General features: G+C 39.1%; 1 protein-coding gene across 1 annotated transcript in view; it reads left to right on the top strand.

Annotated features, from left to right (window-relative positions):
- Positions 1–1,232: 1,232 nt before the first annotated feature.
- LOC113661660 (potassium voltage-gated channel subfamily KQT member 4) overlaps positions 1,233–12,392 on the top strand; it is a 47,676-nt gene continuing 36,516 nt past the window's right edge. The window contains exon 1 of the mRNA XM_027176046.2: positions 1,233–2,302. Within this exon, the coding sequence (XP_027031847.1) occupies positions 2,010–2,302 (293 nt within the window). The 5' untranslated portion in view covers positions 1,233–2,009. The remainder of the gene's footprint in view (positions 2,303–12,392) is intronic.

The following is a 12,392-nucleotide window of genomic DNA, read 5'->3' on the forward strand; positions in this document are numbered from 1 at the left end:
TTGCATTAGTATCACTCTTTACATGTATTTCTGTCTATCGTGATGTTGAATTAATGTGTCATGCCGTAGTGCTGAAAACATTCTTTATAATATATCATGGTGGCTTAGTGGTTAACACGTTTGCCTCACAACTCCAGGGTTGGGGGTTCGATTTCCGCCTCCCCCTTGTGTGTGTGGAGTTTGCATGTTCTCCCCGTGCCTCTGGGGTTTCCTCCGGGTACTCCGGTTTCCTCCCCCGGTCCGAAGACATGCATGGTAGGTTGATTGGCATCTCTGGAAAATTGTCCGTAGTGTGTGAGTGTGTGCGTGAATGAGTGCGTGTGTGTGCCCTGCGATGGGTTGGCACTCCGTCCAGGGTGTATCCTGCCTTTGTTCCCGATGACGCCTGAGATAGGCACAGGCTCCCCGTGACCCGAGAAGTTCGGATAAGCGGTAGAAAGTGAGTGAATGAATGAAGTTCTGTGTGGAAACACAACAAAACCAGACTTTCTGGAAGACACATTATATGTAAAAGAGTGATAGTTACTGATACTGATCATAATCCACCCCATGCTTGAATAGATGTATGTGTAAAATGTTGATAACAGCATTTTCTTTCAGTGGTGGAAATTAAAACCTTATTAAAGTTATTATATAATGAGTTTTTGTAGAAGGAGGCATGGTGGTACAGGGGGAAGCATTGCCACCTCACAGCACAAGCTCCACAGTTTAAAGCTCAGGTTACTCTGTGGAGTTTTTGTGCATGTTCTCCATGTGTCCCTGTGGGTTTCCCACAGTTCCCTTACACCTCCCAAAATCCTGTTCACTACACACTAGGTAAACTGTCCCTGTGTGTGTGCTTGTGTGTGTGTGTGTGTGTGTGTGTGTGTGTGTGTGTGTGTGTGTGTGTGTGAGTGTTTGTGTGTGTGTGTGCCCTGCAATGCACCAGTATCCCATTTAGGCTGTATTCCTGCCTCACTCTCAGTGTTCCTGGTATTGGCTCCAGATCTACTGCAACCCTGAGCAGCATAAAATGGTTACTGAAGATGAATGAGTTTTAATAGCGAGCCTGACCAGTCACTTCAACTGAATGGTTGGATCCAAACTTGATCAAGTTTTATAAATGATGTCAACTTGGATCACAAAGATCAGCAGTGTAAAATCGTATCCAGGAATCCCATCTATTATTGTGCACGTTTAAATAATGGCCTAATAATGAAATAGTAAGATGATGTTCATTGATGGTCAGTGTGTGTCTTTTTTTAAATAGATAAATGTTTTCAGAAGTTTTCAGAAGCACTGCAGAAGCAGGACAGAAGAAGCTCCATGATACTGTAGATAAGCATTAACGCATTAACATGAGGATCCCCGCCCTCGTGGTTCACCTGCGCTGGTCGGTGCGCGCGGCGGCGGATTTAGTGCGCAGACTCTGTAGCGCTCCTCCAGCGCTCACAAGCGAGGCGGCAGAAAACCAACAGCGGCGGCGCCTTTGAATCTCTCTCCCCGGTCAGACTCTCGTGTAAACTGACACAGAGTAGACCACAGATCCTGAGAGTCTGAAGGTTTTGTCTGAGCGTGATGCACGTAGTTGGAGTCGCCAAACAAAAAGCTGCAGCCAAACTTTTCAGCTCGAGGAGCAACACAACTTCCCTCAACTGTTTTTTTTTTTCCCCTGAGTGGATGTAAGAAGATTGTCGGCTTCTGTGCGGCTGACTTGGGACTAACAACACAGAATGCACAGGCGCTGTTTTGAGCAGATGTCCACGACCTCTAGATCAGCAGCTCCCCGTGACGCACCGATGACTTTTCCCTTTTGTCTTGGACAACTTTGTCGTTACGCGCAGGTGCGTCTGCGCTCTTGAGGCGCACTAACATGCTTCTAAGATAACAGCTTTTAAGAGAACTGCTTTATCTGACGCGTGCTCCAGCTTTCTTTTCGCTCACTCATTCTATCAAATAAGACACTACACTGACAATTATGGCGCTTTGGTATCAGAGTTGAGATCCATCCCGGCTTTAACGCAGAAAGCATGCTGGGAAGCCCGTCCAATAACGGCGGTGTGAGGATGCTCGCTCCCCCCGCGGCCGACGACGACAGGCGCGTGGAGTTCGTGGCGCTGGCGGCTGTAAACACAGAACCTCCAAGTCCTGAGCGTGCGCAGCCTTCACAGCGCACCGGCCTGTTGGGGACTCCGTTCCCCGCTCCCCCCGGACCCCGAGCCACCACATCCGCCTCCAGCAAGCGCTACCGTAAGATCCAGAACTTCCTCTACAACGTGCTGGAGAGGCCAAGAGGATGCGCCTTCATCTACCACGCGTTCATGTGAGTCACGTCTAACTGATAAGTGAAAAATGGTTTCTTTTGCAATTTCTCATGCACCTGACTGGGGAAAAAGTGTCGAGCTGATAAATATGAGCGGAAGCAATAATGTGGAGCATGCATTCTGCTCTCGCAGCAAGAAAAAAAGCTGTTAGACTAAATTGCGCACCTGCCGTGCTCTCACCTGGAGGCACTGACACTTCTGGAATTGGAATATCCCAGAAATCAACTGCACCATACAAGCATGAGTACTTACCAGGGACTCATCTTATTATCATCCCCCCTAACACACCTAATCAAGTTTACAATTTCTGCACAACATTTTGCACAATTTATTATAAAGCTGTAGAAAGCCTATTATAAACTCAGTACATTGTTAGATGCAGATTAGAACTCTTTCTATTCTATTTCTAATATACACATTCATGATCTCTCTAACCAAGCCAAAAGTTTCCACAAATCACCAAGTTATACAAAACATTAGGTGTAACAATGCTGCGCTTTAAGTTTGTTTGTTCTCTCTGTTTCCAGTGCAGTGTCTGTGTTGTCCGATCAAAGCTTTTCGGGTCACTTTTGTGTCCCACACTCAGCGCTGTACACTACAAATACATATACTATATCTTTGTAAACTCGTGTACAAAGTAAAGAAGTGTAAAGCTTTATTGGAAAACCCGAGGCACATATTCATATTGTTTATCTACACAATATAGAAAGTGCGGCTAGAATTGGACTCCATGCAGTAAAGCATCCACACCTTAATGTCCTTTGATCCACTTGGTTGTTTAGACTGTATATTAGTCAGCAGTTATGGTACATTTCATTGGAATATTAGGAGTACGTCCGCTGCAGTTAAGAGTATATCAATCCCGATGGCATAAACAGACTGATGGGTGGCAGGCACTTGAGGGAGAGTGAACATCTACTCCACAACAAACTCAGTCAGACTCCAGTAAGCTGACTTTATTGTTTGCACATGGAGGAAACAGTATACCATAAGCCACAGTTAACAGCCTTATATACGGAAAGTCGATTCTCAGTACAGTTATAATCTGGTTATTGTTGTGTGTAAACTTGAAACCACATATTGCATTAATAGCATAGAAATCACCGCTTCTTTGCCTTCATGAAAGTAGTAGAGATCTTGTTGTAAAGAGTCAAGATCTCCATGATTTCCACTGTGTTGTGTAGTTTCTTTTCTCTCAGCTGATCACTCAAACCTGAGTCTGCCCTTCACGCGAGGTGCTTCACTAAGCACAGCCCAGCCTAAATAAAGGCTACTAAGGTCATCTCTTGAGGATCATATCTCATATGATGACATATCTCTCAGCTTACAATTCATTTTATTTTATTTCAAGTATTAAATCAATAATGTTTAACGAAAAGTAAATCACATGCCAGCCTACATATAATTTATGCTTTGAGAAGATTCTACACATTAATGTACATTAAATATATAACTCGGAAAAAAAAAACTAGTCTGACTGGTGAACATTTAGAAACTCAAACGTAATTCTAAGACACAGATAGTATAGACTACAGTAAAGAATATACACTATATGGCCAAAGGTTTGTGGACGCCGTCACAGCCATATGTGGTTCTTGTACGAACAGTTGCCACAAAGTCGGCACACTATTAAATGTATTTGAATGCTGGAGCATTACAATTTTCTTTCACTGTAACTATGAGGGCTAAGTCTGTTCCAGCATGACAATGCCTTTTGAACAATGTGAGCTCCATGAGGACTTGAATTATCAAAGTGGAACACCTCAGATTTCCTCACCTAAAATCAGTGCCTGTCTTCACTAATGCTCTTTGGCTGAATGGACACAAAACCCAAGGTTTAGGTCTATGGTTTAATATGGTTAGATGTCCCCATGGTTTAGTTCTATGGTTTAATATGGTTAGATGTCCCCATGGTTTAGTTCTATGGTTTAATATGGTTAGATGTCCCTATGGTTTAGTTCTATGGTTTAATATGGTTAGATGTCCCCATGGTTTAGTTCTATGTTTTAATATGGTTAGATGTCCCTATGGTTTAGTTCTATGGTTTAATATGGTTAGATGTCCCCATGGTTTAGTTCTATGGTTTAATATGGTTAGATGTCCCCATGGTTTAGTTCTATGGTTTAATATGGTTAGATGTCCCCATGGTTTAGTTCTATGGTTTAATATGGTAAGATGTCCCCATGGTTTAGTTCTATGGTATATTATCTTTGGCGAAGAAAGGCACACTGGTGGCTGGGCAGTGATGGTCCAGAATTTAGTTCAGACACTAAATTCTTTTGAATGTAGGCCAGTTACCACAGAACAGACAGCTTTTGCACAGTACAGTTGTACAGTTGTTGTGATCATGACTGGTCAGATTGGTCAGGAACAGAGAGCGTTCAGTCTGCTGTGCCTCACCTACTGGAGTTTAAACAAACCATGCTGTCTGTCACCTTCTGTTTACATCTGTGGAAACCCAAGAGAAGACAGCATACAGCAACTCACTCTCTCTCTCTCTCTCTCTCTCTCTCTCTCTCTCTCTCTCTCTCTCTCTCTCTCTCTCTCTCTTTCTGATAAACTGATCCTAAAGTTACAGTAAGTGAGTCATGCATTGCTCCAAATACTTTAAACCGAAAAACCTATTAACAAACTCGCTTAAAATGAAATACTTTATATTTTTAAAAGCTTTTAAAAAAACTTTTGTTTTATTGTTTACTGTGTCAGGAATGATCATGTTTTTAAATTAGTCTCATGAAAAACCTGACCATAGTGAACCAGGTTTAAAAAATTGTCATTTATACTTGAGGCAAGTGAGGCAGTAAACTAAGATAAGTATCTAGTTATATGAGGAGCTGTAGAACCAAGTTTTCAATAGAGACAGCAGATACTAGTCTCAGAAGTGAAGTATAAATGCGGTAAGTGCACACTGTAGAAAATAAGTGGGGACTAAACTAGGATACCATGCAGAGCCTGACACCACGCAAAGTTACAGTTACCACGCTGAAGTTTTATCTGCATATAACAGCATGTAGAATGTTTAATACTTTTTATACTACAGCAATTTGCCAATGGTAACATTTAGTTTTACATTAAATTAAATAATATATCATGCATTTTTATCTAGAATAGAAATGTTTGTAATATGTAATAAAATTGACCAGTTTCATTTACAGAATACATCAATTCTGTTCAATCTTGAGACATAAAGTAATGAATAACAGTAGTAACTCCCAAAATATTTCATAGACAATGTTTTATAGTACTACGCAGCTCTCAACTTACTACACAGTGAATGATGCATTTGCTTCACATAGTGTATTTGTGGACACAAAAATATTTGGCAGGAAGTACTTTATTTATAACTGGTGTCTGAAGAGCGGCCCATTAAATCTCAGTGTATGCCTTGGTGTACCTGAGATATTATTACAGCTGAGGATGTCCTAGCTTTGCTCAACAGTGCGTGTTAATTGCTTGAATTAGCTCTTTAAATTTGAACTGTTATTTGCCTTCCAGAGCACAGCATTGGACTCCGAAGCTCAGATGTGAAGTGCGTCTTGATCAGTTAACTGAGTTTGCAATTAAGCAGCGAGTGTAAATGTCTCAGTCACTTAATTAAGCCTGTGAGTGGGCAGCAGATGGAGGGATCGCTATTGGAACGGCTGCTGAAATCAAAGAGGTGAAGAGTAGCGTAGCGACACTGTATCATTACGCAAGCGTACATTTTTCTGCTCCGTTTCAGCTGTTGCACAAACGACTCAACTATTTTGAGCATGTCCTTCAAACAGACATAACACAAGGTGGCTCCTAATTGCAGGTCTAGCTATAGAAATGTCAGGTCTAAGAAAGATGAACAAAGTTCTTTGGGACTGAAAGCAGATCAAGTGGGTTAATACGCATCTGAAAATGTAAAATGAAATGGTTGTAAAGCTGCTCTGATGATAAGACATAAAAGGAATTTATGAATTTACATAAGTTTTGGAGAATGACTTCAGAAAAATCATATAAGGGATTCAGTATTTCTGTTTAGTCAGTGTAATAGTAGAGAGCTTTGAAATGATTGCATTACTGCTGTGACTTTAGTGTGTTAAGATCGCAGGGGGCTACAGAAAGTACTTACCTGGTAAATAAATCAGGCACAATTCTTGTTCCAACCATGGGCCTCAACTGCTTCTCTTCACACCACATATAGAAAAATCACATGGTGTCTTCACCTGACCCTTAACACACAAAGCTTTTGAAGGTCACATACTGCTCCTAGCCTTAACCCTAACCACAACTGTAAGCTGTAAACAGAGGTGGTGACGTACAGCAGCCAATAAAACCAGGGAAAATAGCTGTAAAGCTGCACAAGGTGGCGTGATTTGAGAGTGATTGGTTTCTATCCCAAGTAGAAGGGGGTTTTACTTCATAAAAGACTTTTATTTTCATAAAAGACTTATGCATTATATTATACAATGAAACAAAATGATTTGTGAACTTGGTGTGAAGAGCTAACAGGACAAACTTTGATACTGTGACAAGCAACAAGCAAAACTCAATACTACAAAAACTACATTAACAGCTCCAAAAAGCTTATTTCAAAGTGAATTTTAACACCACCATTACCTTTTATTATGCTGAAGACTTTCTAATGTGCAGCACAACCAGAGATGACAGCAGACCTTTACTAGACCTGTTTTATTTACTTAATGTATTATTCTCATAACGCATTGAACATGGACAACTAAAAGTTACTTTCTCTTCCAGCTCACCATACAGGGGTGTAACAAATGTTCTGTTCTGTCAGAGTGTCACAGAATCTGGAGGTTGTCTGGCCAAAAGGTCATGTGTTCATTCTGGAAGTTGACAGTTTATCTATGATTACACCAAAAACTTTGCAAAAACAACACAGCGATGAAGTTTACTGTACCTAATTAACTAATTTTCACCCAAAATGCCAGCTAGAACTTTACAGAGTTCCAGTCATGCCAAAGCGAAAAGAAGCCAGCCAATTAAAAAAACTCAAACATATGTCCTCTCAAGTCAACTTTCTTTCCTGATTCCGTATTTATTTTGTCATTTGCAAACACATTAGGCCACAAATGACTGCATGTTTTAAACTTGCGCCCTGTCTCTGGATTATTTAAATGAATATAAAACTATACATGTTGTTCCCAGGGTACAAACACAGCCTCATAGAGAATAGAGCTGTATGTATAAGAAGAACCTACATGACTGCTTTGCTCTTTGCTCTTTAATAATGCATTGTTTGTGCTTTTAAAGACATTACTCAGCAATCAACAATCAGATCAGGGTAGAACCTTTTTCTTTTGGGAAGATCATTGATTTTTTTGAGCATCGGCAAGTGTGTTGTTATGTCCGGCCTTGAGCTTGATATTACCCAGAGATCTTAGAGGCAGATGATTGGAGTCAGGCTTAATCACAGTAAACATAGTTTGGGGGGGGTGTGTGTGTGTACATTTCACGCTGTTCTTTTTAAATTAACCAATACATGCTTTTTTCTCCTGCATTTTTTGCACCGGGGGTCACAGATAATAAAATAAAACAACAACAACAACAACAACAACAACAACAACAACAACAACAACAACAACAACAATAATAATAATAATAATAATAAATTGGTATTTTATATAATAATTAAAATAAAAAAATAATTTAAAAAAATTAAATTTATTATAAATAAAATAAAAAATAATAAAATTTGATGTGTTTAATAAAGGTTAATATCTGTTTAAAATAATTTTGTATTTGCATGTATTTCAGTGCAAAATATATACAAAAAATATGTTGAATATTACAATAACTCATATTCTGGAAGTACAAAAAAATATTACACTACATAGCATTTCTATATTTATCACCTTAGCGAAAAAAATGTAATTAAATGATATTTTATCATTTTGTCATTTGTCTTTATTCACAAGACTAAATGAAGGTACTGCTGCGGATCATCATACATTTTTGTTACCTAATATAAACCTAATATAACATGTATGTCTCTATCTATCCAGATTTACCTGGTGGAAAATGTCTTCTGATAAGTTTTAGGACCAGAATTTTTAAATTTGCTTAAAGCTACTTAATCTCTAATGCTGCTGTCATTTTTTCCTTCTTTTACATGTTCAGACAGTTTTTGGTTATTTTCTGTGTTTCCTGCCATTCTCCCAGAGTGCCTTCTTTTAACTTTTTATAATACACTCATGTCAGTCCAGCTGAGAGGGATTCTGTTTATGAGAGAATCATCTTAAACCCTCATTATTAATACATGAAGAAATAGATGGGCCAAAACTCTCACACAAGAGTAGATAATAAAATCTGTCAGATACAGCGATGGACCACACTGCCAGTCGGCCATGCTACTGAGCCTCCAATACCACGCGGGCCTAAAGAAGGGCTGAATTACAGGTGTGTGTGTATGTGTGTGTGTATGTGTGTGTATGTGTGTGTGTCACCCAGCACAAAATCTCAGGTCAGTGGAGTGGAATGTGTCACCCCAGAAGCCTATAAATAGGTAGAATGCTGTTAACCCATGCGAGTGTGCCGAGTCTGTGGCTTTGCCCTGCTCCATCAGACCACAAATCCATCGCAGCTAACAGAGGGATTTATTTTGCAGGCGGAGTATAATAGGTTTGGACGCCTCATGAACTGAGTTTTGACCTGGCTCCTTTACTTGCACACTAATAATATAATAATAATAATAATAATAATAATAATAATAATAATAAGAAGAAGAAGAAGAAGAAGAAGAAGAAGAAGAAGAAGAAACCTGCAAATCACACATTCTGAGTGTGCACTTTTTTAACTTGTTATTTTCAAATATTTTCACATTTCTAAGCAGACACAGACAAGAGCTGCTTTGCCTTAGTTCGCTAGTAGACACGTGAACTTTATATTAGTCTTTAAAAAAACTAGATATGAAAAATCATTTAATACATACATTTCCTATCATTAAGTCAAGTCAATAAGCTTTTATTGTCATTTCAGCTATATATAGGTGACGCAGTACATAGTGAAATGAGACAACGTTTCTTCAGGACCACGGCGCTACATAGAACAACACAGAGCTAAGGACTTAAAGTTAGACCTAGACACACAAAGTGCATCTGCGCAACCTGGTGCAAACAGTGCGAGACAAACAGACAGACAATACAAAACACTACAAGACAATAAACAAAAGCAGCACTGATCAGTGTGCATACTGCATATTCTACAGTACATGTGGAGAAATATAGGAACACTTATATGAGGCATTGATATGCGCTGTGCAAAACAGCATGTCATTCTTATTGGTTTATTTCTGGTTTGAGACGTATATATTTTTAGAAGAACCTACATTTTCTTATTGTCAAATTATTCACATCTTTTGTAAACATGTTAGGTCATTTGTTTCCAAAACCAAATTTTTTTAATATCATTATTTATTTTGTATTTATAAACCTACTCTTAAAGTCTACTTAAAATGCACAGACAATCAAATCCCACTTTCTCTCTGCTTCATTCCTTATATTATTCATTTTCTAAATGTTCCCGTTCCCAATACTTTTTGTGGTTCTAGCAGACATCTGTATATGTTGATGATTTAAGGAGAGTGAAATACACCGTAAAAGTTGTGGAGGTGTAAATAAAACACTTTCTGCACTTCATCTCCGATTAACCTGCAACCTTGCGTGTTTTATTGCTCACAGCAGTGAAGTGTGTAAATTATGAGCCATTATGGCGAATGTATTTGGTTATCTCTCTGGCCTCCCTTGTTGGCTTTCCTACCCATTATCTCTTTTTTTTCATGCAGTTTTTAATTAAAGCCTAAGATGCAGCGTATGCTACACTACAAGTTTTCTTGCCTCAGCAAACACGCTGTCTCCTGGGTCCACTTTTCTGATTGGCAAATACCTGCGATCAGGTCAAATGATGCCCAAGTTTAACATTTATAAGTTTGGCTTTTATGCACTATACACATAATTGGAACAAAATGGCTCATGGATATTATACCAGATCCAACATCCAAAGTGTTACTTAACAGTAAGGGCTGTGGAGATAAATATCAGATTAGATATTAATTGTAGAGTGGAGATTAAGTGTAGAGGGGAGATTAAGTGTAGAGGGGAGATTAATTGTAGACGGGAGATTAATGTAGTCTTCCGGAGTAGTTCCTAGAGTCTGAGGCTGAAGGCTGAAGCTCAGCAGAACGAGCTAATTGAGGTGTTTGCTGATGTCCCAGACATTTTGGCTCTTCATTATGCGTCATTATCAGAGATACAGCCTCTCAGGTCAGGGAAACAGCTGCCCCTTTGAGAAATCCATCTTTTTTTCATGCCTGAGATGCTAAAGCTAAAGTCTAATTGAGCAAGAAATAAGATTAGTGTCAGAGTAAATAGATTGAATTAATGCAGATGATGATTTGGTGGGATTGTAGCTAACTGCCTCTGGAGCTGAGATACCCGGGGGAAAAGAGCATAGCCTGGCACATGATCATGAGCAAAGCTCCTGCCTCTCACATGCCTCTCAGATGACTACAGATTAACATCATCTAAAATTTGATGTGATTTCTATTCAAGGTGCCTTTATAAGATTGTATAGTGAATTTGAGTTAATCTTGATTATTATCTATGTTTCTCATTTCTTTTCACGTTTCACATTAAAGCATAAAGTTCCGTGCTTTACTTTGGGTCCTGCTTGTATGATACGATAAAAACCTTCACTTAACCTGGTAATACCCTTTCTGAATGTGGAAGCTTGTTCAGGGGTTCACTGTTAGCAGGATAAGTCGAAAGACAGTCTATATGTCCTTTTTTTAATTAATTAATCTATCTATCTATCTATCTATCTATCTATCTATCTATCTATCTATCTATCTATCTATCTATCTATCTATCTATCTATCTATCTATCTATCTATCTATTTATTTATTTATTTATTATTTATTTTGCTGATTGGAGTTAGACTTATATATTGGGAGTAGATGATTCAATGTACAGTTCAGAAAGATTTATTTACGTTTAGTACTCAGCAGTCTCATTTCAGGAGAAAAAATGAGATGTCATTCAATCATTCATTTTTCAGTAACTGCTCAATCCTGCTGTTTCAGGGCCGGTTAGTAGGAAGACCATGTATATTTCTAACTCAGCAATATTGCTCCACAGTTATAGCACTGCTGTTGATGTGCCCAACCAACCAGTCACTGATCTGACACTCACACAATGCCCCTGAACAAGCAAGAGTGTAGCTAACTAAATTAATAACTAAATATTAATTAAAACTAAATAAGTTAAAGATACATCTTACTGTGGATATTACATGATAGCTCTATTCACAAGAAATGGGTGACAGATTTATTCTGTCAGGAAATCTAGCTAATGAAGTATTCCCTTAAGACTACACTTTACACTGATATGATTACATAATATAACTGTGTGTAAAAGGTGTTTATATCGTTGTACCTTGAATGACACACATACAAGCAGAATGAAACCAATGTGCTGTAAATTTAGATATATACAGGGTGCACATTGCCCCAAAACTCCCCTTAGCTGAAATACGGTAATTCTCAGGACTTGTTGAACTTTTGGCTGGTGGAAAAGTCCTGTCATGCAGGGGAAGTGTACGTCAAAGGAGCAGGTGCTCAGGCCTGCACTGTGTCGTCTCTCTGCTTTGATTTCTGTTCGGAGCACATAAGCATTTGTACTTCTTACATGACAAAACATGATGGTGCTTTTTGCCTCTGTTTATTTGGACTGGCCTCCTGGCAACATTGATCATTGTGGTTTCCCTGTACAGGTTTCTCTCTCTCTCTCTCTCTCTCTCTCTCTCTCTCTCTCTCTCTCTCTCTCTCTCTCTCTCATTTCTCTGCAGGTCAGGTCATAACATTAACCTACTCAGCTTGTAGAACCTGCTACACTTTATGGAATAAATGTACAAATGGGGATAGTCTGAGAGGGTGTGTGTGTGTGAGAGAGAGAGAGAGAGAGAGAGAGAGAGAGAGAGAGAGAGAGAGAGAGAGAGAGAGAGAGAGGGAGAGGGGTGTATAAGAGAAGGTAGAAAGGTACTGTGGTAGTGAAGGACAGAGTGGCAGAGTAACACACAGATTTGTCCTTGTCATACCGGTG

This window comes from Tachysurus fulvidraco, chromosome 24 (assembly GCF_022655615.1).
Source record: "Tachysurus fulvidraco isolate hzauxx_2018 chromosome 24, HZAU_PFXX_2.0, whole genome shotgun sequence".
NCBI lineage: Eukaryota > Metazoa > Chordata > Actinopteri > Siluriformes > Bagridae > Tachysurus > Tachysurus fulvidraco.